Source organism: Poecilia reticulata, chromosome 17, assembly GCF_904066995.2.
Source record: "Poecilia reticulata chromosome 17, P_reticulata-male-v2, whole genome shotgun sequence".
Lineage (NCBI taxonomy): Eukaryota > Metazoa > Chordata > Actinopteri > Cyprinodontiformes > Poeciliidae > Poecilia > Poecilia reticulata.
Window position 1 is genome coordinate 4,071,035 of NC_088846.1, and position 25,814 is coordinate 4,096,848.

The 25,814-nt window shown below is 39.8% G+C and overlaps 2 protein-coding genes across 2 annotated transcripts in view; both read right to left on the reverse strand.

The window, feature by feature from the left end:
• hs2st1a (heparan sulfate 2-O-sulfotransferase 1a) overlaps positions 1-25,814 on the reverse strand; it is a 47,639-nt gene that overhangs the window by 4,544 nt on the left and 17,281 nt on the right. The window contains exons 2-6 of the mRNA XM_008433350.3: positions 4,672-4,922; positions 4,494-4,579; positions 3,220-3,358; positions 2,923-3,020; positions 707-864 (exon numbers count right to left, since the gene is read on the reverse strand). Of these exons, the coding sequence (XP_008431572.1) occupies positions 707-864; positions 2,923-3,020; positions 3,220-3,358; positions 4,494-4,579; positions 4,672-4,922 (732 nt within the window). The remainder of the gene's footprint in view (positions 1-706; positions 865-2,922; positions 3,021-3,219; positions 3,359-4,493; positions 4,580-4,671; positions 4,923-25,814) is intronic.
• LOC145548053 (uncharacterized) overlaps positions 6,619-25,814 on the reverse strand; it is a 28,528-nt gene continuing 9,332 nt past the window's right edge. Inside the window, exon 2 of the mRNA XM_081598516.1 lies at positions 6,619-7,542. Coding sequence (XP_081454642.1) covers positions 7,465-7,542 — 78 coding nt within the window. The 3' untranslated portion in view covers positions 6,619-7,464. The remainder of the gene's footprint in view (positions 7,543-25,814) is intronic.

The window sequence follows — 25,814 nt, forward strand, 5'->3', positions numbered from 1 at the left end:
AAATTCACCGGGTGAGGTGGGTTACTACGGTTACGGAGTTGTTGGGTGAAAATACAACTCTGGAAAAAAAATTTCAGAGCTCACTGCACTGAACCCCATTGAAAACCTTCTGGTTATTCCACCAAATATTAATGTCTGAACTCTTCCCGAGTTAAAGCATTAGCATTGTTGTTTCTGAATGAATATTAACTTGTTTTCTTTGCATCTTTTTCGTTATTTTGACAATTTTTCATTTTCTGCAAATTAAAACTAAATTTTTGCTTGGAATTTCGGAGACATGTTGTCAGTAGCTCATAGAATAAAAGAACAATGTTCGTTTTACTCAAACATATACCTATAAAAGGTAAAATCAGAGAATTTTAAGTGGTCTCTTAATTTTTTCCAGAGTATTTTATATACTCATATCACCACCTTCCAAAACATCTTTTTCGGGGGGGAGCAGGGAGAGGGAAGACTTGTGTCATTATTGGAGGAAGGTGGCATCATAATGTATGTAGAAATGCTCTCTGGAATGAGTTAGGAGTTTCTCCCGCTGCATCATAAGAATCTGTCCTTTTGAAGTCTGGCTATTTGATTAAATATTTAAGATCGGGATTTTTTTTCCCTCCAGTTAGATAAAAAAAAAAAAAGCCATGATAGTTGTTTATTCCAGCAAAAGGGGTAGAGACGATACTAGGATTTAACGACAGAGTAAAACTTGCGCTACCCGTTTTGTACAGCTCTGTGGCTCCTCTGAAGAACCGTGGCAACGCGGCCTCCAGCATCATCACAAAGTCCTCCAGCTCCTCGGTGACTCCCACCAGCATGTACTCATTCACCAGGTTGTATTTGGCCTGCTCCAGCGCCCACTGACTGCCCACATTCCTGCACACATCAAGTTTTGTTTGGGTTGACGGGGAGAAAAGCAAGATAAGACCATTTCTGTTCCAGTTGCTGCTCACACAACTATAAAAATAAAAATATGTGGTTATAGGAGCAGGGATGGAGAAGAGGGATGATGCTGCAGATAGAAACTTATCAGGAGTGAGACGCCACCGACACGTGTGCTGAGAGAGATGAAGCTAAGAGTGTGTTGTGAGCCCAGAGGACAAAATGGAGGCTGATGGAAAAAAACAGCTGCTTTTCAGATGTTTCTTAGTTTGTTTTAGCTTTCCATCCTGTTCTGTAGAGAAGAGAGTAAAAGGTGTCAGAGAGTCAGAGCAGGAATAAAAGCAATGCCAAAGGTGAGATGGTTACATAAATACAGAGATGAGGTCAAAGGTGAAAGTACTGAAAGATCCTGGGAGGAAGGAGCAAAGTACTTTAAGCTCCATTGTGATTCGGTGTGAACTGATAAAGCTGCTGCTTAAAAACTTTTATTTTACAAGTTAAATAAAACGATAGAGAAAATAATGTTTGTACTAAACTTTCAACTTGTCCTTTTTAAAGCAAGGCTGCAAAAAAAACAACGACAAAAAAACAGAAATGTAAAAGAAGTGAAAAATTAGGTAGCATCTTATAGTAGCTGGTAAAAATTTTCAAAGATTGACGCTTATTCTTAAATTAGACAATGTTTTAATTGGTAATTTATTAATTAAATAAAACAACCAAAATGTTTTCTGATTGTGAAAAGACTAAACACTAGTCTTACAGAAATATTTATATTACTTAATTTTTATATGCATTAATTATCCATATGTTTATACAGCTGAAATCAGAATGAAATAAAAATTACACACACACACACACACCCTCCCGCCCCCCCACACACACACACATTCTTTTCTCCCTGTCTGAGGTTAAATCAGACCAAACTTCTCTCACCTTAGATCAGTCAAAATGACCAAACATTTCTATTTGCTAAATGTTGGAAAACTTATTGAGAAGATTTTTACAGATTCTTTTGTTAACTTTCTTTGAATTTAGAAGTTTACATCAGTTAGTCATACAGTTTAAATCCCTGATGCTGACCATGCATGTAAACTTCGGAATTCGAAGAAATGTCAGCGTGTGCCACAGGGTAGAATGTGGAGATTGTTTTGTCGAGTGCAGCTGCTTTTAGGATGTATTCACCAACTAATACTATTTGACATCGGTCAACAAAAATGACATCATGATATACATTTTGCTTTTTTGTCCTATAACAGTTTTCAGTGCACCTAGACATACTCAGTAAACCATACTTCTAAGCTCAAATTGCAGGATTCTTTTCTCCAGTTTGTTTTATAAAAAATCTGGACATTTCACTACAAAATATTCACCTCAAACTGCTCATTTGTAGGAGACACAAATAAGGAATAATATAATTAAGTGCTGAAACTGTTTTATTTATTTATTTATTTTTCCATTTTCAGTGTGGTATTTTTTCATTGTTGTTGCTGGACATGGAGGTCCACGACTCTTTTGATTTTCCATGATGTCACACAAAGAAACAGAAAGTTTGAGTAGTTCCCTTAAGCTACTACATCCTAGGGTTCGTCCAGTTATGTTATCCTAATATGTGAACTTCATAAAAACTCTTAAAGGGGCAGTACTCCACCAGGTGTTTGCTAATTGCTGCTGGCTAGTCTGAAGGAGTTGAGGGGGGAGATGCAGGGGCAACACTCCAGGTATGTTTTTTGATTAGGGAATAACATTATAAAATGATGTAAAGTCCAAAAAAGTTGACTTTACATAATATGTCCTTTAATGTTTCAACATTTTACAATTAGCGATAAAGTTGGGACGGGATAAGGACGGGACGCCTTTACTCTGGTTTAATGTCAGACAATGAGGAGAAAAAGCTGGTCGTTTTCACAGTGTACAGCTGAATATCTGGCTTCAGCTGTACTAGCCTCAGGCTGAGTTTAGTCTAAGAGTTATTAATGTCCAGTGTTTCCATGGGAACGATAAACAGAATGTTTGCTGTCAAAGAGGAATAAAGAGTGAAACTGGAACTCTTACCAGCATTCAGAATAGTGACCACAGAAAAAGGGGATCTGGAGCCAGAGTTTCTCAGGAGCACAGTCCGATCCGCCGGCTGACACGCACTCGTCAAACGTCTGAAACAAATGCGCACAAAACACATCAGGGGGCAAAGCCGTGCGTCTTTTTGACCCTTTCTTAATTATCTATGTCCAAACATGCATTCAGAGCATCATCTGACATCAATATGACTCAGAAACATGACTCAGCAGAAAAGTGGAACAGAGAGGAAGCAGGATTCAGAGGGGAATGTTGGCATGTTTTTTTTTTTTTTACCTTCTTGTCTCCTTGTTTCCTGCGCCTCAGGCCGGGTCTGTAGTCGTCCCCAAACCGCAGGAAGTAATAATAAGACACCAGCCTCTCGATGGGGTCTCTGATCAGGTTAATGTAGATGGGCTTCCTCTTCACTCCAAACCTGAGGAGGATTCACTGAGTCAGGCAACTGGACAAGGCTCGAGAGTAAAACCATTTTACCATGGGGAACAAGAAATGTAAAATTTGAAGTACAGATGCACCAATCCCATGTATCGGTCCAGATATTGAAAAAAATTCTATATGGGGTATTGTGACACTGTGCTCAATAAATAAAGATAGATCTATTCAGTCTATTTCTATGATTTGTGCTCAGAGCGATGTCATGCTTTATTATTTAATTTAAATGTTTAGAATTCCTAATTGCACTTTCTGAACCATTTGTTAGAGTTTATTTTACATGTCTGACCAACCTAGTCAATCTGTTGTTTTTGTCAATTTCAGTTTCTTATTTCTTATTTATTTCACACTGGCTGTTCTACTCCTAACTGCACTGACTGAATTAAATGAAAGTTGTTTTGTTTTTACATGTTTGTCCAAACCTGTGAAGCTAGCTCAGATGTGTGAAGCCACAGCTGAACCAGAATCGGTTAAAGATTGGACTGTTTGCTCAGTGGTCCAAAGTCCATTTTATTTTTAGATGGAAATAAAGTTTGCATTTTATTTAGAAATGAAGGAAGTCTGAAGGAAACGTGGAGAGGCTCAGAATCCACGTGGCTTTCAGTCCAGAGTGAATATTCCATAATCAGTTATATTTTGGGTCGCCATGTCATCTCCTGGTTCTGGTCCTCTGGGTTTTCTGAACTCCATAGCCAACACAGCCGTCTAACAGGACATTTTAGAGAATGTCGTGCTTCCTTCTGCTGACAGGCTTTCTGGGGACGCTGGTTTGATTTTCCAACAAGATTTGGAACACGTCCGCTTTACCAAAAACCAGCATGAACATGTCCTGATCTCTGATTGGTGAATCCAGCCGGGTATTGTCAAGTAAACAAATCTCTTTGTGTGTAATGAGTTTATATATTATTATTTAGTTTCATTCTTTAAACTCAACGACTGCAACAACGTTTTCATGATATTCCAAATTAATGGGACGAGTATGCCCCCATTCACAGTTTGAAGCTTGGATCCCTAAGTGACCACTAGGGGGAGTTAAAGACCCAAAAGGTCAGCAGGTTGGATTTCCAAGTATATAATCAGTCTGCCATCATAAACATGAACAGAAATTATTTCTTTACTTTGTAAAATCCAGGAAGGAGACGTGTCCGTGGTAAATCGCAGGCTTCATTTCCCTCCATTCTGTCACGTTCTTTACAAACCGCACCTGAACACACCAGAAAATGCTGATTACGCCAGAGTCTGTCTGTCTGTCTGTCTGCCACACTGTATTAAACCAGAGTCTGCCTGTCCGTCTACCTGGTCCTGTATGGACATGACGGGGTTGTTTTTGGTGGTGTTGATGTGCAGCACGTGGTAATGGTTCTTCCCGCACAGGTCGTAGGCAATGTTGGTGAAGGAGGTGCTGGCGGTCTTGGGCACGCGATTGTAGATGATGACCAAGTCGTCCTCGCTGTTGGTCAGCGCGGCCGCCGCCTCGCGCTCCCTCAGGCCGTCCTGCGTGTGCCGCTGCTCGATCTCCCGCACCTCGTGCCGGGCGATGGCTCGCTCTGCGGGAACGAAAGGAAACCTGATGAAGCCTCACAGGATTCATCTGATTCTGATACTTTACGTGTGGGCCGCCGTTTGTAAAGTTACACAGTGAAAAAATGAACAGCAATAATTCGGTTTATTTAGCCTGTCAGAAAGAAAATGAATGTGCTTATTGATTTTTCAACGTCATATTTTCACCATTTTTATTCATACATTTAGAGTTCCGAACTAAATATTTAGTTTTCAAATTAATTTTTTAAGTTTGAGCTACATTTTTAAGTCTAAGCTAAATGTTTAGTTTCCAAACTAGCTCCAAATTAAATGTTTATTTTAGTAACTGAATATTTTGTTCCAAACTATTTAGTTTAAAAAAAATCTAATATTTATTTTCCAAACTAAATATTCAGAAAGCTAGCTAAATATTTAGGTTTCTAACAAAAATATTTAATTAGCGAGCAGCGGACTATATACAGAGGTCCCAAAACCCAGCTTTTATTTTGATATGCAACATCCGCTTAGCGGTAGGACAAAAACTTTTTCTTGGACCTAAATATTTAGTTGACGAGTTAAGTACTTAGTTCGGAAAATAAATATTTAATTTGAAAATTAAATGTTTACTTTGGAAAAATACATATTTAGATATTGACAATACATATTTATCTTTCGAACTAAATATTTAAATGGGAAGTTAAATATTTAATTCACAAACAAAATATTTAGCTCCAAATTAAATATTTAATTTAGAATTCTGGCCTTGAAAAATGAACAGCCATTTCTCAAATGGGTGCTCACTTCAAATCCATCCATTGTTGTGAGCAGTGCAGTAAAACAAATTATTGCTCTTAATTTTTTTATGTTAATTTTACCAACGTCACATTTAAAATCCTGCACAGTAAGAGTCAAAATACGCCAAAGTCACTGTTCACAAAAGAGAAGCAGACAGGTCTTGCTGATTAGAAAGCATTGATCTGCTGATCATCAGTAAGCAGGATGGCCTCTGTAAAAGCTAATGTGGAGACAGTTTGTGGATATATTAATCAGGCTAGTGACAAAACAATGTGGAGAAGGAAAGCATCGATCTAAAAAAAGATTATAAGGCCATAAGAATAAACCCACAAGTTTTATTTAAGGTCTCAGAGTGAAAAGTTCATAACATTGGAAAAATGGCCAGAAGAAAGCCCCCCTGGAAGAAACAAACAAAAAAACTCAACCCATAATGCCCGCTGGAATGATGAAACCAACGTTTGACTAGAATATGGAGAACCACATGTGGATGAAACCCAAATTCAGGCCATCAGAACAAACAGGAAGGATAATGTGGGCTTGTTTTGAGCTGCAGCATCATGAAAAGAAATATCACTTATAAATCCCAAAGTTTTCTAGAATCAGATGGGAGGCCATCCAGCTGGTTCTGAACGGGGCCATGCAGCAGAACAGTGAATCCAAACAGCAGAACAAAAGGGAAAGTAAAGAAGTACGACGTTACAAAGGTCCAGTTAAAGCCTGAAACTAGGCTGAGCATGTGTTTGTCTTTTGTCGCATTTTGTCTGCAACAGTGCAACAGTCTTTACAGGTCTGCCTAAAAAAAAAAAATCAGACAGCTGCAGCTGCAGCTGATCCAGACTGTATGAGCTACAAATCTAAGCTTAAATTTAAATCTGATCCACTCACTGATGCAGCACTCAGTGACTGTGATCAATAACACAGCTTTGAGAGAGACTAGAGCCGTAACTTCATTAAAAATGGATTTTCATTTCATTCGGCATCGTCTCTGTCCGTGCGCAAGCAAAGCTAAAACTTGTGCCGTGCGATACAAGTGGAATGAAAAATGTCATCAATGGGATTATCAGTTAATCTTTCTACAAACAACTTGTTTAATTCTGATGTACCGCATCCCAGTAATTATGCAGACGGCTCCGTGATCAGTCACATCAACAAACAATCCAATATTTGGATTTAAAGTGATGTAAAAGGATGAGACGATGCAAAAAGCATTCTTGTCTCTTGGACCTTCCCAGTTTTTCTCCTCACATTGCAGCCATAAACTTGCTCGAGTTTTATTGCATTTTGATAATGAAGTCCAACAGAACGTAGTCCAGAACTCTGAGGTGAAAGGTCATATGGTGTTTAAAATTGACTAAATAAAGTCCAGTGCGAGAAATGACTTAAAGAAGTGACCTCAATAGGTATTAATAATCTGGGCTTAATTCAACTGTTCTGTGACGATCTAAGAGGTTTGTTGGCAAACAAACAGCATCATGAAGACCAAGCTAAATAATATCCCAAGAATTAAACATTATCAGCAGTATATAGAATATGTTGGCAGGACAGCTAATAGCCACTGTTGAAAAAAAAAAATTTAAAACATAGAAAGGCCGGTGTGATGTGTACCAGAACTCATCCATGGGACAAAAGCAATCATGTTGAAGAAGATGCTAGAAGAAATTAACCTTATTGACTCACATTCAAAATGTTTTGCAGCGCGTGAAACTGACACTGCACATCACCCTGAACACACAGATCAAAAGTGAATTGTTGTGCTGCAGGGAATGTTGTTCTTCAGCAGGGGTTGGGAAGTTTGCCAGGGTTCCTGACAAGATGGATGGAGCTACATACAGGGAAATCCAGGAAGACAATCTGTTAGGAGCAACAAAAAGACTTGAAACTGAGGCGGCAGTTCAAAAGCCGGAAACTCATTTTCATTTTCCGGCGTGATCCTTTGAGGATCACAAATGTCCTCAAAGGACCCATTGTGGTAGAATGCACTGGTAAAACTACCCATCAAAAACTGTTAAAATATCAACAAATAGTTTTCTATGCATTCAATCATTATTCTCCATGTTGAATGATACTGAACGTCTTTGAACACTGATGTAATTTGGCTGTCTACGGATAAAAGTGTCTTAAAAAATGAAGCACACAAGTCTTATTTTGAAGGTCCTGTTCATGTGAGGGCCACATTAAAAGTTATTCCAGGCCGGATTCGGCCCCCAGCCCTTAAGTTTGATGCATGTGTTAGGATATGAGTTTTACTGACAAATAAGATTTTCCTAAAATAAAAAACTTTTTCCTCTTTTATTAATCGTGCTACAGCTTTTTATTATTTCAAACCCCAAACCACAAACTGATAAAACTATAGAAAAGGGCAAAACATAAAAAAAATCCATTTGGGAAATTCCTTTACTATAAACAATTCAATACTTTGCTTGCGTCGTGAAAATCTTCAATATACAACATATTAAATATTAATTAACAGATAAAAGTTTTTAAAAATGTAGTAAGAAATGTATTTTTCCACTGTCAATTTTAAGAATAATAATTGTGGCCCTGGGCACGGTTATCTTGGTGATTTTGGACAACTGGCCTAATCAAAGTCCAAAATTAAAACCAACTGAGACTTGGAAACTGATTTTATTCATTCTAATTCAACTTGAGTGAATTTGCAAAGAGTAAGTCAAATCTGTATCATTTAGATTAACTAGAGACAAACCCTACCTGACTGTAACTGCAGTGCCAGGTGGTTCCAGCAGGTTTTGGGTCAGGAGGGTTGAAAACAAACCCACAGCACACTTTTTAGAACTTTATTTGTACAGTAGCCTGTCAACGACACAATGCTCGTCCAGGAAGAGTGAATGCTGCAAATCAGTGACTCGGTACAGTGCCAATTTGATTAATAAACTAAACTTGACTGAGCATGATGTTTTTTTTGACGTGCCTTAAGATGTTTGTTGCGAATTGCCTCGGTATTAATAACCCAAATTAACACTAGTAAGTGTTAGAGGTGCAGCCCTGAAGCTGACAGGTTTAAAGGCTGGAGGTTGGCCGTCAGACGTAAAGATTACAGTTATTTGATAGCTAACTGGACGTTTACAGGACATCAATGCCCTTTAAATAAGGAGAGCAGAGGTTTTACTGGGGTTATTGCCTCCCAAACACTGTGTGAGACTGCAGAGGAGCCAGACTCCGGTGCCTCGGTGTGAATAGACGCAACACAAAGAAGGCCTGGCCTTTGACGCCCTCTGGCTTTTCTTTGCCAAAATTTGCCTCCAGATTGACGGCCGTTGACAAAGACAGCGAGCGCTCCGCAGGAAGGAGGTAGGGAGAGGAAGTTGGTGTGAGTGTGTGAAGAGGGAAGGCAGCAACACCAGAGCGCCTAATACCCGTGGGAGCTCCAAATGGAGCGCCGATTTGAAGCACTGCCTTGCGTCAGGGGCACAGGCCCGTCCTGGACATGCCTGCATAGTTTTTACGAATGAAATTTTATTTGGGGTTCCACTTTTTTCCTCATTGTGAGTATATGTACATGAAGTGCCCTCCTGAGCTACACGGCCCCATGCAGCTGTTTACGAGGCGGGATCGGGTTTCACTTCCACTCGCTTGTATCCACAGGACATCGGACACAGTGGAGTGGAGACGGGCCAGCTGCTGGTAATGGACGAAGGGTTCGTCAGCATAGTTTTGTCCTTTTCTATAGTTTTATGCACAACAACTGGATTGAAGACATGTGTTCACGTGACGACAGAGGGTTCGCCTCGGCCAACATCAACAGCAGTAACAGTTGCTATGTTGGAACCTTATCGCTTCAGATCAAGTGACATCTTTGGAATATTTTGATCCGGAACAGAGAGGGTACACAGAGTACCGCAGAACCAGCGGTCCATGACAATACAAGTCATCAATGTCACATGCTTCAGAGTGGCACAGAGTAGCAGGTGCTTGAAGGAACGCAGTCTACTTTCCACATCACATCCTGTAAACATTTACCGCCTTAGCCATACGAGGAGAATTAGCGAACGCTTAGGTTATTCCAACATGTACCATGTAAATCCATGCAGTGAGAGTACTATGCATTTCCCATAATTGGACATTTAAAAATCCCTCTAATACACAATGAGACACCTAATTCAGAGTATCGTGGTCATATTTTTAAAATCTTCTTCTGATCTATTTCATATTCAAACAGTAAATGAAGACGGACTCATTGGGTGGCTGGTGACTGGAATCAGATGATTCTGATAACACTCTTCAGTGTGGATGTTGTTACTGAGTGAAGACTCCAGGTTTGCTATTTTCAGTATTACTAAGGTGCTAATAATTGAAGTCAGAGGAAGAAGACAGCTGTCACAACCTTTTTGTTTTCTGTCTTTAAACATGCAAGACTTGGACATGATGTTAGCATAATGCTAACAGCACCAACTCTAGTCTAGGTTGTAATCATTTTGTCTTTGCTTTGCAACTGAAGGAAATATAGAAAAAATGTTATATATGATCACACGACTATATCTTAAGCCTCAAAGATATATTAGAATTTGCTAAACTAAGAATTATCAGGTCCACGTTTTGTTCAGTGTTTTCTTGTTTGGTGACACTAGTTTAAAATATGACAAAGCTAATAGCTCTCTGTCAACATTTAGTGCAAATGTACTACTTTACGCCTATCAAGCTGTGTTTTCTTCTGGTTGTTTCTTTATTTTTAATCCATTGAAAACATTCTACATCTGTGCTACAGCCTGCTCCAAAAAAAATCCTGTAGTCTTGGCTCTTATCCCAGACCCTTTACCCTGTTATGAAGAGAAAGTGTCTAAACCCAATCCTTCCTCTCTTCTGAAACACTGAGCACAATATACACAAACCATGTTGTCTGTAGGATATATTTAGGGGTAGCTTATGTTTTTCTTCCCACGAAGGTTTGGTTGCCAAGGCTTTTAATTTTTCCAATGTATTTTAGTCCCAGAAAACAGCTCAGCCTCCTTCCATCCAGTGCTACTATGTTCAAGACAACAACAATGGCTTACTGATGTAAAGTAAACTGGTGGCACAGTTGTCAAATGCCTTTGTGCAACAGAATAACAATTCTGTCTTGCCTGGAACAAAATTTACCCTGTCAGAGTTTCATTTCATCACTGTAGCCATTTTTTTTTTGCAGGTTACTGCAGGTGCTGGCTTGTTAAGTCTCCAAGATGCAGCTCTCAGACAACATTTCTTCTGACTTCCTGCTCCTCACTCATGATTTCTGAGCTCAAATTACAGCTAGTGACTCAGGATAAGTTCAAGCCATTCTTCCAGGGCGGCCATTGATTGACGTCTGTTACCTTGTGCTTCCATTTTGACATAGTTCTCAGTGGATGAAGATAACTTTAGGCAAAAATACTAAACTTTATCATAAAGCAATAAACAAAACCATAATTTAGTAACTGCATATTTGCCCAACCCAAACATTCTCCCTAACCCTACTAAGGAGCTCCATATACCGGGTTTTGGTTCCTATAAGGCCAGTCGGTCTTCAGAAGTTTAGTAAAGATGCCAGAAATTGTTATAAATAGGACAAACACACACACACACACGCACACACACACTCACACACGCACTCACACTCACACTCACACACACACACAGGTTTGTATTTCCAGGTGTGTATGAAGAACACATTTCCTACAAGGAGTTGCTGCTGCAGTGTGGATGACATGAAACTGCACGGAAGAGATACGGCGCGCACCAAACGTCACGTTTAAAACCGACCAAAATTAGCCTTCCAGTTTGAATCCCGTTAGGTAATGTTTTTCTGTAAGAAGGACTGAGAAAACACGAGGACTGCCGTGTTGCTGACTGAAATCCACTGACCATGTGAAAGGAACCCTGAAAGCGCTCGTTAACCACACAAGTTCTGCCAAATTTCTAACAACCAACAAGCAAGCGAAGAGAAGTTCTTCTTTGGCTTTGTAGTGGGTGCACCATTCATCGCCAGACTGAACACACTTGGCAAAGACCCCCATATCAAAGAGTGCCACACACACACACACACGCACACACACACATGGAGCTAAGCTCAGAGCTCCCTTCTGAGGTCATTTAATTAGGAAACAAAAGTGTGAATTACTATGGCCACACAGCGGGGCTCCTTTCTTTCCACATTTCCCTCAGCTCCCCTCCCCTCTAGCCGTCGCCGTGCATTAAAAGCTAATTATGAACCGTGCAGCCTACACAGGTCTTAAAAACTGTGACAACTACAAGCCTATTACTCCCGGTCCCGTTCCAAGTGAGAGGCAGGCGGAAGACAGAGGGGCTGGTAGTTGAAACATATTTACTGAAGCAATTTCACGCTGATTAGACGTTGGAATTTCAAATCATCATTCACATTCGCAGCTTGATCTCCGAAATGGGACAGGCCGTCATGTATTATTGCTCCCACGCCAGATCTGATGGGATAATAAAAGAGAGAGAAAGAAGAAGAGAGAGAAGATGATCCTTTCTCCAAGCGGCTCATAAATCCATCATCGCTCCCATCCACCAGTTCTCCTCTTCTCCCTTCTCCCCTCAGGAGAGGCTTAGCCTCAACGAACCGAGGCCTGGAGCTGGGCGGGTAATAGAGATTGGCAATGAGGGGCAGACTGAGGTGTACGGCTTGTGTCGTTCTGCTTGGACGCCGCCGGATTGCAAAATCAATGGAGGATGGCAGGAAGGAGATCTAGCTCGCACTTGTGGTAAAAATCTTTTTCTAAAAAAAAAAAAAAAATGGAGTTTTCTTCCCCCGCACCTCTGGGTGTAGCTTGCTAGTTTTACTTTGCCAGGTTTCCAGAACGGGTGGGGTGGGAGGACAATTATGTCACCACTGCAGCGTTCACACACTACGGAAAGTCTTAATTATTCTAATTCAGTCTTTGGATGCATTTAGCCAAGGGTGGATTAGCAGCGGAGTTAAGAAAGGAGGGTTAGGGTTAAGGTTAGAGGAGATGCAGGTCCACATAAACGGAGCAAACCACGACGAGGAGAGGGGAACGTGTGTGAGAGGAATCAGGTTTTAAAACTGCTGGCAGAGAAAAGGGGTTAAATGCTTCTGCTTCCAGATTACATTAAGAATTGAGAAGGGTGCCGCCTTTCCTTAAAAGGTTTAAACCAGAAAATAGTTCTATGCAAACATGTATTCATTATTTATACGTAATCATGAAATGAAAGTAGCTCAAAAGAGTGGGAAGAAGAAGAGCTTACTCCCACTCCCTATTCAAACATTAATTGCACGGCGACGTCACAAAGCTGCCTGCATGTAATGAATATGTGCAAAAATGACTTAGTACTTCTGCTTGAATCTCAAACCGGAAGAAAAAAATTGTCTGCTCCTAAAATAGCCCAAAGCAAGTTGTATCACTCTTTTTTTTAAAAAAAACAAAGCTGCCTAAGCTGCTGTTAATTTCACATCTTCATAATTTCACACATTTGCAGTTTTAGTCTGTTCATATCTACATTTTCTTTAATTCAATAAAAAAAATTTGATTCCAAATGACTTTTTATGTACTTTCCAGATTTCTTTATTTACGTTTATCGACAGCAGATGACTTTAAATAATTGCAGAATTCTTGTCTTCTTAGGTTCACATGGAAAAGCCAATCTTTTAGATGTCCCAGACTGGGACGTGGTGGCTAATATTAAACACATAACTGAAAATCTATTAAAGTCTCAATCAATAAAGCAATATCTAGCTCAATCAATAGATACAGTTCTATTGATACCTAGGTCAATCAATAAATACCTGGCTCAATCAATCAATACCTACCTTGACAGACAGATAAATAAAAACAAACAATTCACTTGGGATAATTGGAGTGAATGGTTCTCAAGATAGGCTATAAAAGGAGGTGGAATCAAACTCAGATTTAATTATAGGTCACAGACAGTCCCTTTTCAGTCCACACCACCCAGAAGGACTGCATTGAAGATCCTCATAAAAACTGCTGTGACACAATATGTCCTGAGTGAAAAGTGCTCTTTATAAAGCTCTGTCATGCTTTTAAATGGACGTTCTGGTTTTAAAACAGGAAGCAAAAATGAGATTGACAGAAAAAGTGAGAATAATATCAACTGGAGGGCATCGCTGTTAAGGTCAGAAGCCTGATTTTCATCTATAATCCTCCACAGATTCGTGCTGCCTTTGCTGCTGTCCAGGAATTCTTTGCAAACAACTCATGTAAAGGCCGCTTATAATATATCCCCTATTAATTTTCTTCTGAATGTTCAACAAAAGTAGTCCTCTGAAAACAAGAACCTCTCTGTTTCCAACAAAGCATCCTTCCAATTTAGAGAAGGCACAGAACACATCCTTGTTTGAGCCGATGGACAACAGCGTGCAGACAGCTTTAAGTGGTTAACGGGTCTGAGTGTGGGTCTTGAGACCACAAATACACCATTGAAAATCATTTGGGGGTCAGTCAGTATGACAGGATCCAAGATGCTGGACTAAAAATTACAAAATTATCCTTTCTGGAGATTTCTTTAGAATGTTTATTTTTAAAAATCGTTATTGAGAGATGTTCTGATGGGAAATCAGGTTCTGCTATCCGTGTGGATGGTAGGTAATAATTTTCTAAGGCTGGAAACATGCTGAGTGCTTTTGGACTTTCCAGTGGTCCAAATGTGGAACTGTTTTTGAGTCTAGTTTGGTAACACTTTATTTGAAGGGGGGTGAATAAAACTGTCATGACACTTTCATAAACATAACACATGTCATGAACATGAATAAGCCTTCATAAATATTTATGACTGTTGTCATAAAGCATCATTCGGTAAATTATGACACTTTTAATAGAAAGTTGACATTATTCAAAATGTCTTTGTTATGACAACTTGACATTAACCAAGAAATCATTACTGTTTAAACTTTACCTTTAATAACATAAAGTTACCTAATTTTTAAAGTGCAATCAATAATACTTTTATAACAAATTTATATCAGTAATAATTTCTTGGTTAATGTCAAATTGTCATAATAAAGACATTTTGAATAATGTCAACTTTGTATTAAAAGTGTCATAATTTACTGAATGACATTTTATGACAACAGTCATAAATATTCATGAAGGCTTATTCATGTTCATGACAGGTGTTATGTCATGTTTATTACAGTGTCATGTCAATCTTATTCACCCCCTTCAAATAAAGCGTTACCCAGAGTTTTAATGCAGCCTAGTAAAGTGAACAAAATAAGACCCCACACACATAAAACTTGTATCATTTGCCATAGTCCTCTATGTTTGCCTCAGTCCTCGCACGCACAAGGGTTAAGCAATTTTATAACAAAGAGTCTGGTGAAACTTTTGGTACTTTGTGGTCATTGACTGTCCAAATACAAATCAAAGTGAATAAACAATGTTCCTGTTTATCCAGCTTCATGGAACCTAGAAGTAAGTTGTTTCTCCACTGTTAGCGCACTGAGCAGCATGTACACCAGTGTGATTGATTGCGCTAAGTCACGCCTCCTGGCTCTGACTGGTTGTTTCTGACCAGATACAATGTATTTTATAAAAGTTACATACTGCAGCTTTAATCCTCGCAAATTCTCATCAATTTCCAAGGAAAGTTTCAAAATTTGAAAATTCCTGGAAATTTTGCAACCCTGCTGACGTTGCACTTTAGGATCTGCTACTAACGGGTTAGAGTTAGATAGTGTCCATGTTTTAACAGGGAAAGTCGATGTTTTATCAGCAAGGGTCGACTGAAACATTATTAGACATGTGGTCATTACGTTCAGCTTCTGCACAAAAATCTATAGCCCATTACATAGGCTCAAGATTACACAGCTAAATGCAACTAATATGGTATGGTGGAGATAGACAAGATAATCATCATGGCCTAAGTTGCTTCTCACTTTCTCTTCCAACATGTCTCCTATCTGACTGCATGGTTCTGTTAAGCCAGTAATGTCTGTTTGAACAGAAACCGTAGAGAAACTGCCTATTGAGGCCGATTCATCGGAAACAGCCACCAGACGACGAGGTTTTATGGACGAACCGATCTAACGTTCCTCTGCTTTGTCCAGAAACGGTAGGTCTGACAAGTTACACAATGGATTGGCTGGAACTGCTCTTGTCTTGGCAAGCATCCTCCATGACTAAGCAGAGGCTACTGGCCACGCATTCTCTGGCAGAGAGTAAAAAGAAAATATGTGAGCAATGATTGAGGAAGAGCTAATAAATCTCTTTTGTAGAAAAAGAGAGAGAGAAGCAGTCCCAGCAGGAATGGCTGTCACTGCTAAACGCCTTCGGCAAAAAACATGTGAAATACTACAGTCAGATCAACAGATGAATGAAGATGAAAGAGCTTGAGACAGAGGAAGGCATATGGAGTAGGATTTGAACTAAAATAGAGCGCTTTGTTTTTTTTTTCCCCTCTCCAAGGATTTTATTTCCAAGTGTGACATCAAATCTCCGTTGTAACAGAGCGGATTGGATTGCAAAGATACAAACGAGATTGTCACTCTTCCCTCTTTATCCGACTGCCCTGTAACAAATAATTAATAATGCATACACAGGAGTCCGGGGAAAGCTCGACACTCTGTTAGACGGAGCAAACGATGGCTATCCGTGGGCCAATGCTGAGTGGGAGGGACGGGAGGAAAATCTGTTTCACAAAGTGACAAGTGTGTTACACGGGGCAGTTCTGCAAAAAACAAAAACACCCGAGAAGATTTATCCTTTTGTCTTTTGTCTCCTCCATCTAATCTAATGCTGATGTACTGGATTTAGCATTAGATCATTAAAAGTCTGAAGACGTAAGTTTGTGGTTTGCATCTCTGACAAATCATCTGCGCACCAACCAACCAGAGGTCACTGCAGGTTGTGAACAGATCTCGCTTCTTGTTTCCACTGAAAAGATCTCCTCCCTCTGCTTTTACAGTCAAACTTCTGTCAGTCTGAACAGCTCAGGCAAATCTTCCTGTCCGTTCACAGTCCAGCTTTTTGTCCATGCTTGATTTGAGGTTTCTGCGTTTTACTTCGTCTGAGACAGAAAAAGTCAGAGCAAAAGAAAAAAAAAAAAGAGGTACCGATGTCAAATGTGATTTACACATTGGGTTATATCTGGTCGTTATTGTCTACTGAAATGATTTAAATCTCAGCTCAACTGTACAAAAAGAGATGAAAGGTGTTGTACTTTGTTTTTTAAGCAGAAATGAAGCCAAAATGGAAGAAATTAACTGGACCCTTTGGGTTTCTATGAGGTTTAGCATTAAAAGTAGCAATAGTATTTGAACAACAGCAAATATGAGCAGCTCTATAAAAGCAGAGGTTCTTGGCTGCTTGTTGGCCTAGAGCAGGGGTCTGCCACATGTGGCCCCTAAAAACACATCTTAGAAGAGTTTCTAATAGTGGTGGGACTGTATTAAAAATTTTAATCGAGGGCCTGTTATTATTGCTTGTGGTTAACCACATTTTAATCGAAAGTCATGCATCAACAAAATACATTTCTAATTCAAAATGCTCAATAACAAAGAAATTTATTGTTTCTAATTTGTTGTTCAGGCTCTCCAACCATCAGATTGGACCAATGTGCTATTCTACCCAATCAGCTTTCTAGTTCTTCAGGAACCTCTGGTCATTCATGGAACTTTTTTAGAAATGTGAATGCTGACATTAGCGTTGGGACATCTGTGCTGTTGCTACATGTTTAGTATTGAGATGCTCTTTTAGAATTGAATTGCTTCATTGATAGGCTAAATGCTTTTAACACAATAAGAGTTTCCAGCAGATCATTTTCAGAAGCAAAAATGAACCTGAAGGGGGCCAACAGAAGTCGCTTTGTCATTTTTAGTGGATGTCACTTGTGCGTTAGATTTATAGGTGTACTGGAAACATGTGAATACAAAGGTTCTGGCTCATAACTTTTGTACGTAAAAAAATAAAATAAAATAAAATAAAATAAAAATTGCAATTGATGGCGTAAGTATTTTTTAACAACTTAAACATCATTAATTAAAAGTCCCAGCCCCAGTTTCTATCTATAAAGACAACAAAGGGTTGTTTTAGCAGTTTCTCTGTCTGGTTTTATACAGTATCTAAATATTTGAGTATCTACAGAAAGGCACAAATGGAACAGGGCTTTTAAAATGTATTGTATAGCTTCAAACTAAGTACTTTATATTTTTAAGCGGGTTACATATCTTTCTTCATTTCCCATATTTATGGGAAGGACTCACTCACCTCTTTCTACAAGAGATTTTTTTTCTTTGCAAAAACTAGATGATTAATTTTGCTCTAAAGTCTGAATATTTTAATGTCATTTCCTTAGCTTTCAAAATCATACAGTAAAAGGCCTGCACTTGTACAACACTACAACACAAATCCGAGGACTCCAAAGCCCTTATAGTGGACTCACATTCATCCACTGATAGTGGTGCTACATAGTAATGACAGCCGTGTTGGTGCAGGCTCACAGAAACGCGGTTGCCATAGCTACAATCGGCTCCATCGGTTTCTTCGACTACCTCCATCAGAAATAAATTATTTTATTTAGTACAGATTTATAAAATCTATCTGTTTTGTGCCTTTAGACATATTTCATTTTGTGCTGAAAGTGACTCAGCAGTTTTATGAAGGGAGTCATCGTGTTTGTTTGGTACAAGTCACAGATTTGCACAGAGGCCTGGCGCCTGGCAAAGTTGCAACAATAACAAATATTCACAGGGAAAGACGAGTGTCCCTGTTCATGCCATCATGCTCAGCCAATTGCGGCTCCTGCATTTCTTGCCTCCACACAAGCACCAGGCTGAAGGCCACAGGAGAGATGACAGACTAAAGGGAGACAAAAGTCTGATACTGTGCTCATAAGTTGTCAGGTTATAAAAACACAGATATTACAATCTCTAAAAAGGGTCAGACTTCGATTTCTTTAAATGTCATCCTGTATTACTGGAGGGGATATTAACTGGGAGGCCATCAGTCATTAAATAAATGTTCAAGTTTCATCTACAGTGTTAATGTCAAAGTGAAAAGATGTCAGACACAACATTAATCGCGTTTCCATCAGAGGTTTTTTATGTCCATTTGGAAGTACTGTGTTAGAAAAGGTTAACGGAAACAGCTAAAGTTGAAATAACTTCCTTAATTTCGCATAAAGTTTAAAAGCTCTCTTGAGATTGTTTATACCGTTTCCAAAAAAAGAGTTAATGTGCCAAAGTGGAGATGGAAACACATTTGCTTAATAAGTTCTGACTTATTAAGCAAATGGCCTCTGCCATAGCAGAGGCATTGGATGCCTTAGCAGAGGCATCCAATGGCCTCTGGCGAGAGTTCAGAGGCACGAACTCTGAACCCTGTTGGACGTCCAAACCTCCACCACCGAGGGGAGACTTGCAGCCTAGAGTGACCACTGAGAGGCCCTGCTGTGGTGGATTACTCTTATTCACTAAGTCAATCTTCCCCTTCCGATAATTTAAAGGATGCTACGGTAGTCTTGCTTAGGCTACTGCCTCCTTGCTTAGGCAATCGCCAAAGCAAGGAGGCCCAGACCTCCCTCTCCCTAGACACTTGTTCCAGCTCCTCCGGGCGAATTCCAAGGCATTCCCAAGTCAGGAGAGAAACACAGTTCCTCCGGTCTGTCCTGGGTCTTCCTCTGGGTCTCTTCCTGGTGGGACGTGCCTAGAATACCTTACCAAGGTCTGGGGCCTAACCAGATACCTGACCCACTTCAACTGGCTCCTCTCAATGTGAAGAGGGTCTACTATGAGTCCCTCCTGGATGACTGAGCTTCTCACCCTATTGCTTAGAGAGAGCTCAGACACCCCGCAGAGGAAACTCATTTTTGCCACTTGTGTCTGCAACCTTGTTCTTTCGGTCACTACCCAAAGCTCATGACCAGAGATGAGGGGGAAAACGTAGACTGACCGGTAAACCTAGAGCTTCACTTTTTGACTCAGCTCTCTCTTCACCACGACAGACCGGTACAGCGCCTGCTTCACTGCAGATGCTGCACTTTTTTCCCCCTATTTTTCCCTCATTTGCAAAAGAGATCCTGAGAAATTTCAACTCCTCCACTTGGGGCAAGCCCTCCTCCCCGACCCCGAGAAGACACTCTACCCTTTTAAAACCTTTTTAATCTATCATTTTTCACAGTCATGTGTGGAGTCTCTCAGTTTTTGAAAATAATCCTACAATTTTAAAATCTTGTCATCTGAACCAGACATCACTTAAATTTCCTTATTAAAATCGGCCAAGCAAGAAAGTTCTATTACATTAAGGCTCAAGTTGTTTCTATTCAATTTTAGAAAACTTTAAGGAGATGCCCCAAAATAGGAAGATTAGGAGTCTGCAAGTCCTCAGCAGCCTGTGCACACCGACATGAAGGAGCTCACTGACGCCTAATCTGTTTAACAAAGCCCCAAACCAGCAGGAATGTAATCCATTGTGTTGGACCGACGGAGTCTTGACGGGAAGAACACAGCCACGAGTCTAAGAAAAGAAGAACCCGATTAATCATTCTGGTGAGCTGCTTCACCATCCGAGCAGAAGCAAAGGAGGAAACCACGTAGATGTCAGCTCGCAAATCCAGTGATCTGCACTCAGCGGGGGGCCGCGGTCTCAGTGCGGGGGGAGCTGAATATTTAGTAACCCAGATAAGTCGTTAATAAGGTGCTGTGCAAACACAGACAAGCCCGCAACGCAGCTGTTTGTCATGTTCTTATCTGTATTCTGTCTAATAAACTGTGAAGTGGAAGCCAGGCAGTTTGGTGACGCTGCCAACATTGTTCTGAGGAGAAAAGACACAGGCGCGAGGAGGGAAATGAGAGGAGGAAATGAAAGGAAAAAAAGAAGCACACATGCTGATAAAAAGTGGAGTCTTACAGTGCCTTGCAAAAAGTGTTCATGCTTCTTGAGCTTTTCCACAGTTTGCCACCGTACGGCCACACAGAGCAGCCCGATGTTGTTGTAGTGGATGAAAATTATTGAGGGTTTTCAAGATTTTCTAAACAGAGGATTACGAAAGGTGGAGCATCCAAACTCCTCTGTTATTTTGTATAACCCCGCTTGACTGTGATTATGACTGGAAGTCTCTAGAGGCATTGCTCTGCCAGCTTTGCACATTTTTTCCCCCCATTCATCTTTGTAAGTTAGCTCGAGCTCAATCGGATTGACAGCAAGTGTCTGTAAACATGTCTACCTACAGATTCTCAGATACTAGATACTCTGGTTCACCTAAAAAAACTCAACACTCGGTTCAGTTAAAGTGAAATTGGACTGACGCAGTTCACATGCCAAGTAGACCAAAGACCACTAAAAAAGCAGGAAGCGGACTAGTACAGGGCATTCTGGGTAAATTCAACCAAAACCAACACGCAAGTCTACCGCTAGCGGAAGAAATGGATTGTGTTTTATACAAAAATTTTACAACCACTAACCATTCCATTGTTGTTTACATTTTGTGAAGAAAGAAGTTGGCCTCATTGTCTTCTTCAGAGGTTTTCATATCTTTTCCTTTAGTGGTTCTTGGTGCAGCGCCACCACAGGCGAGGGGCAGAACAGGTTTTTCAAAAGGTTTGGCTTGTTTGACACAGTGCAGCATGAAACGGCTGAAAATGTAACAGTTTTGTTTCCCAATTAAACAGAGCCGAATGAACAGGTGTCAAAACACCCTTAGATTAAATTGTGCCTAACGATATATTTACATCCACGTTGCCTTTTGATTTTTTTTCTCCAATATTTTGAAAACCATGAACCACTTTCCTGAACACCATTTTGTTAGTTTGTCACATAAAATCCTCTTTAAATTTACTGAAGTAAAATGTGAAAGTGTTCGAGGTATGGCTATTTGGAACAAAGTAAAAGGAAAACACAGCCCATCTCTGAAGACCCTGGCTTTTGATCAGGCAGCTGGTAAAAGCTTCTCAGTAACATGGGCCACAGTTAATCTGGGGGGAAAGGAAGTTAGTGACAAAAGGAAATCTTATTCCTCCTTGCTTCTCCGTTTTTTCAGTCTGATGTAATTGGTTGTAAAACTCCTACAGGCTTGCTGTCCTTGTTTTTCCCCCTGTTCTTTGTAGAAGTTTGTGGTTTCCACCAGCAAGGGATTTAAATATTTCTATGTCCCGATGAAACTGAAATCATCCCTTTCATTTCAATTGCCTCCTTCTCCCGTGACAGCAACTAGCTTCCTGCAAACATTATTGTCCTCCCAGGCACTCCACCGACGGGCACAGTAAAACACAAGTGGCACGTTGGAATACCACATAGGAGACGGTGGGAGCGTATAAAAACGTTGTTTACAACAATTGATCGAGGAGGAGGCGAGTGAGAGCACTGTCATTATGAGTTATAGTGATGATGGAGCTTTATAAGCCACCTGATGTTTGGACTGGTGCTGTGAGGGGCGCTGGGAGGAGAAGCAGGAAAAAGAAAACCCTGCTGCTGCAGTGAAGTGAGGAAAACGATGGCTGCCACAGCAAGCGTCATCACTAGGGCAAAAACTAAACTACATTGGTTGCTGAAACAGGTTGAAGTGCATAGAAAATAAGATTTTTTTTTTTACATCTGGTGCATAAATATATAACATTATCTAATGGCTTTTATTTCCACCAATTGTTTCCACCATAAAGAACATTAATTTGTTTCGAAATGTTGATGATTTCATCAGCAGTAAAGGGGCAGTGTTATGTAAAATCCACTTTTTTTGAACCCCCAAAACTAACCCACCCAGCTCCTTCAGACTAGCTAGTAGCAATTAGCAAACATCTGGTGGAACTACTCATCTGCTGAGCTAATTATACGAGGTATAATTTTTCAGTGCAATGCTGGTAAAAATTTTGTTAAAGGGTTAATAGAGGAGTCATGTTGTGATGACTTCAGAAAATGCAGGAGTTTTTAAAGAGACATAGGCCAGATTTCAGAGTTAAATTACAAAGTAAAATTTATTTTAAGTCGTATTTGAGATATGTAGCATGTTGTTACTTGATTGTGTCTTAGAATAGAACTAAATGCCTGAAAAACACACAAATACTGCCCATTTAAAAGGTGTGTGTTCAATTTGAAGCACTGTGGAGTTCAATCAGTGATGTCAATTATTTTATGGACCTAACTATTTATAGTTAGGTCACATTTTTGTTTAATCAAGGATCTGTAAATATTTTCAGTGATATAAAGGGGTGTAACATTTCCTAAAACGCACAAGACGAGACGAGTCACAATACCGAGTTGACGAGAACGAGACGAGATTTAGTCCTAGTCCACAAGAAGCCGAATATCTTCAAATACATTTTTGTGTTTTGGCCTTTCATCCACACAATGATAATAAAAACTCTGACCAAAGTGGACATTTGATAAAATTCCATAGGAGATTTTTATGCTCTTCTTTATTTACAGCTACAAAATGACGACAATCCTTAGTTTCTCAGCCACTGAAAATGTTGATCATAGCTGGACACTACAGGCAGTTAAAGCCATTACATGATTCTGACTCTGAACCGTGCTTCATGTACCTGGACCCGGATTGTGTTCTGCCTGTTGCTGGCCTGGACTGATTCCTGGACCGTTGATTATTGGATTGAGGATAATGAAACCCCCGTCTCTCCCATGGTCAGCGCAGTGTTTCTCAACCTTTTTCAGGCCAGCGCCCCCCTAGCCCTTATCCAGGTCCCTTACCGCCCCCCACCAAAGAATTTGCAGGCTACTTTGCACTGACTATTATTATATCATTAATATTGCTATCACTATTGTAGATGTTTTGATTTTTATACTTGTTTCTGTATTTATCATCAAAAATAATTTTCCAGAGAACAAAAAAGTCATGGGAATAGAAATTATTTTCACAGGCGTCTACGAAAAATACAATGAACATTCAAGTTAAAATCGGTAGGCCTAACAGCAGCCAATTAGAGTGGAAAAATATTCTTATTTTGTGCCATTTTCTAGTTGTTAAATCTTACACAAAATGACCAGATAAAAGATGTTCAACATGCCAGTTTAAACTTGGAACTATTTGCAAACGACTGAGCTCTGCAACATTAAACCATGGATAGAACTGTAACTATATTAATCATAACTCTTCTTCTCTTCAGTGCTTCTGTCAGTTTCTGGTGGTGCAGCTCTGTGATGCATTCAGGAGAATGGGACATCAGAGTATAATCCATAAAACGTCACCCACATGGTATTTATTGTGCAAACCAGAGCTTTCAGTGGAAAAACAAAAGTTCCAGGTCCTTTTAATGCCATAGAAATATGAGACAGAAACATGGATTATATCTTTATATAGACCTGTCTATTGATTTATAGAATAATAGTTTTACTGGACAGAGATTACAAAGAACAAATCTGGTTCTTAATCAAATCCTAATGAGTCAAATTGAAAGTGTCATGGAGTCATCAGCCTCATGACATTAACACTGACATGAAAAATAATATATTGAAGAAATAAATATATCAAATCTAATTAAAAACATAAATTAGTGATAAGTTATTTATTGTTATGGTCCAAGATATATTTATTCTCAGTACTAGATATGGTCTCAACAAACCCATGGCACTTCAACAATATTATTTTACCTTTTATCTGGAAATATTGTCTATTTCCAGATAAAAGGAAATAGACACCATTTCCTTTATTATTTCTGTAATAAAGGAAATATTTCTGTATTAATTATTGCTCGAAAGGTCTTGCCATACCAGTTTATTCCTCTGCATTTACTTTAGTTTCTTAGTTTATTCTTGAATTTTGTTCTTCATTCATTTCCATTTAGTTTTATTTGATTAGTTTTATCATCTATTGGTTTATTAGGTTTATTGTTATGTCCACTTTAGTTTCTTTCCTGTCGCTAGATTTATTTGATCGTTTATTGACGGTCATCATCAGTAATTTCATCACCTTCTGCGCCGCCTAATCAACACATGATGTGAACATCATGTGTTGATTTTTCACTGTTCAGCATCAGATTCTCTGTTTTTATGCCATAATTCAGATCTAGTTCGTCGCTCCGTTTTATGTCCGGCTTTTCCTGTTTCAGAGTTTTTTTTTAAGCCTCTAAGGTGCCGGGCGGTCGGGAATCGTATCGATGTGGAAAAGGCAGGCTGACATAAACGTTTTAAAACAACGGAAACAATTTCTGCATTCTGATTATTAAAATTTAAAAGTGCTGTGTTGTTCTATTACCCCCGTTTCATACCGGACCACTTACAGCTCCGGTGTTAACAAGTATAAATGAACGCTCTCTATCGTGGTATCACCATGAAGGGATTTCTTTATTTAAATGGGTTCATTTTTCAGAGGGATACACAGTGAGGGTGTCGTGATTTTAGCTACCAGTAGCAGGAGAACGGAGCTGCACCAAGAAGCTAACAGAAGCTAACAAAGAAGAAGAAGAGCTGCCATCGATACAGTTGCAGCCAAGCATGATTTAATGTTACACAATACACTTTTACCAAGTTGCTCAAAGTCTAAACTGGCATTGTTGTGCATTTGAGGTGTAAAGTTTAGCTTCGACCAAACGCCCCCCAAAGGCATCCCAGCGCCCCCCTTTTGTAAGAATGTCCGCCAGCGCCCCCTGTCGTCCTCTGAACGCCCCCTGGGGGGCGGTACCGCCCATGTTGAGAACCGCTAGATTAGCTGTGTAATCCTACTCGCCTTGCTACTCCGTGACATCATCGCCCCCCATTTACAGAGGATTCCCTTCTATATCGCTCTGCGGGTGAAAGAATCCCCAGCAAAGGGACACTCGCCATTCCTCTGCTGCTACAACACAGAGGATGCCAGTCTATCAAAGTCAGATTCTTGGAAAATGATTGCCTTGGAATCATTTTCCAAGGCAAGGGTTTGGAAAATGACCAAACCCTTGCCTTGGAAATGCAAGGGTTTGCAATATATATATATATATATATATATATATATATATATATATATATATATATATATATATATATGCGGAGGCCGACGAGACACACAAAAAACCCTTAAGGTCGGCCGAGAGACCAAAGGGATTCGCCACAAAGCCCTGGAGGTCAGTCCGGAGACCAGCGAGTCTGATTGTCTAGTGACGAAGGAGACCTGAGTTCAATGGCGTCAAGTTCCCATAGCACCCCAGTCCTGCGGGCCTCAAGCTCTCCTGCCACCAATAATCAAGTATGAAGCCTGGAGCCCTCATGACACTTACAGTGGGGAAAATA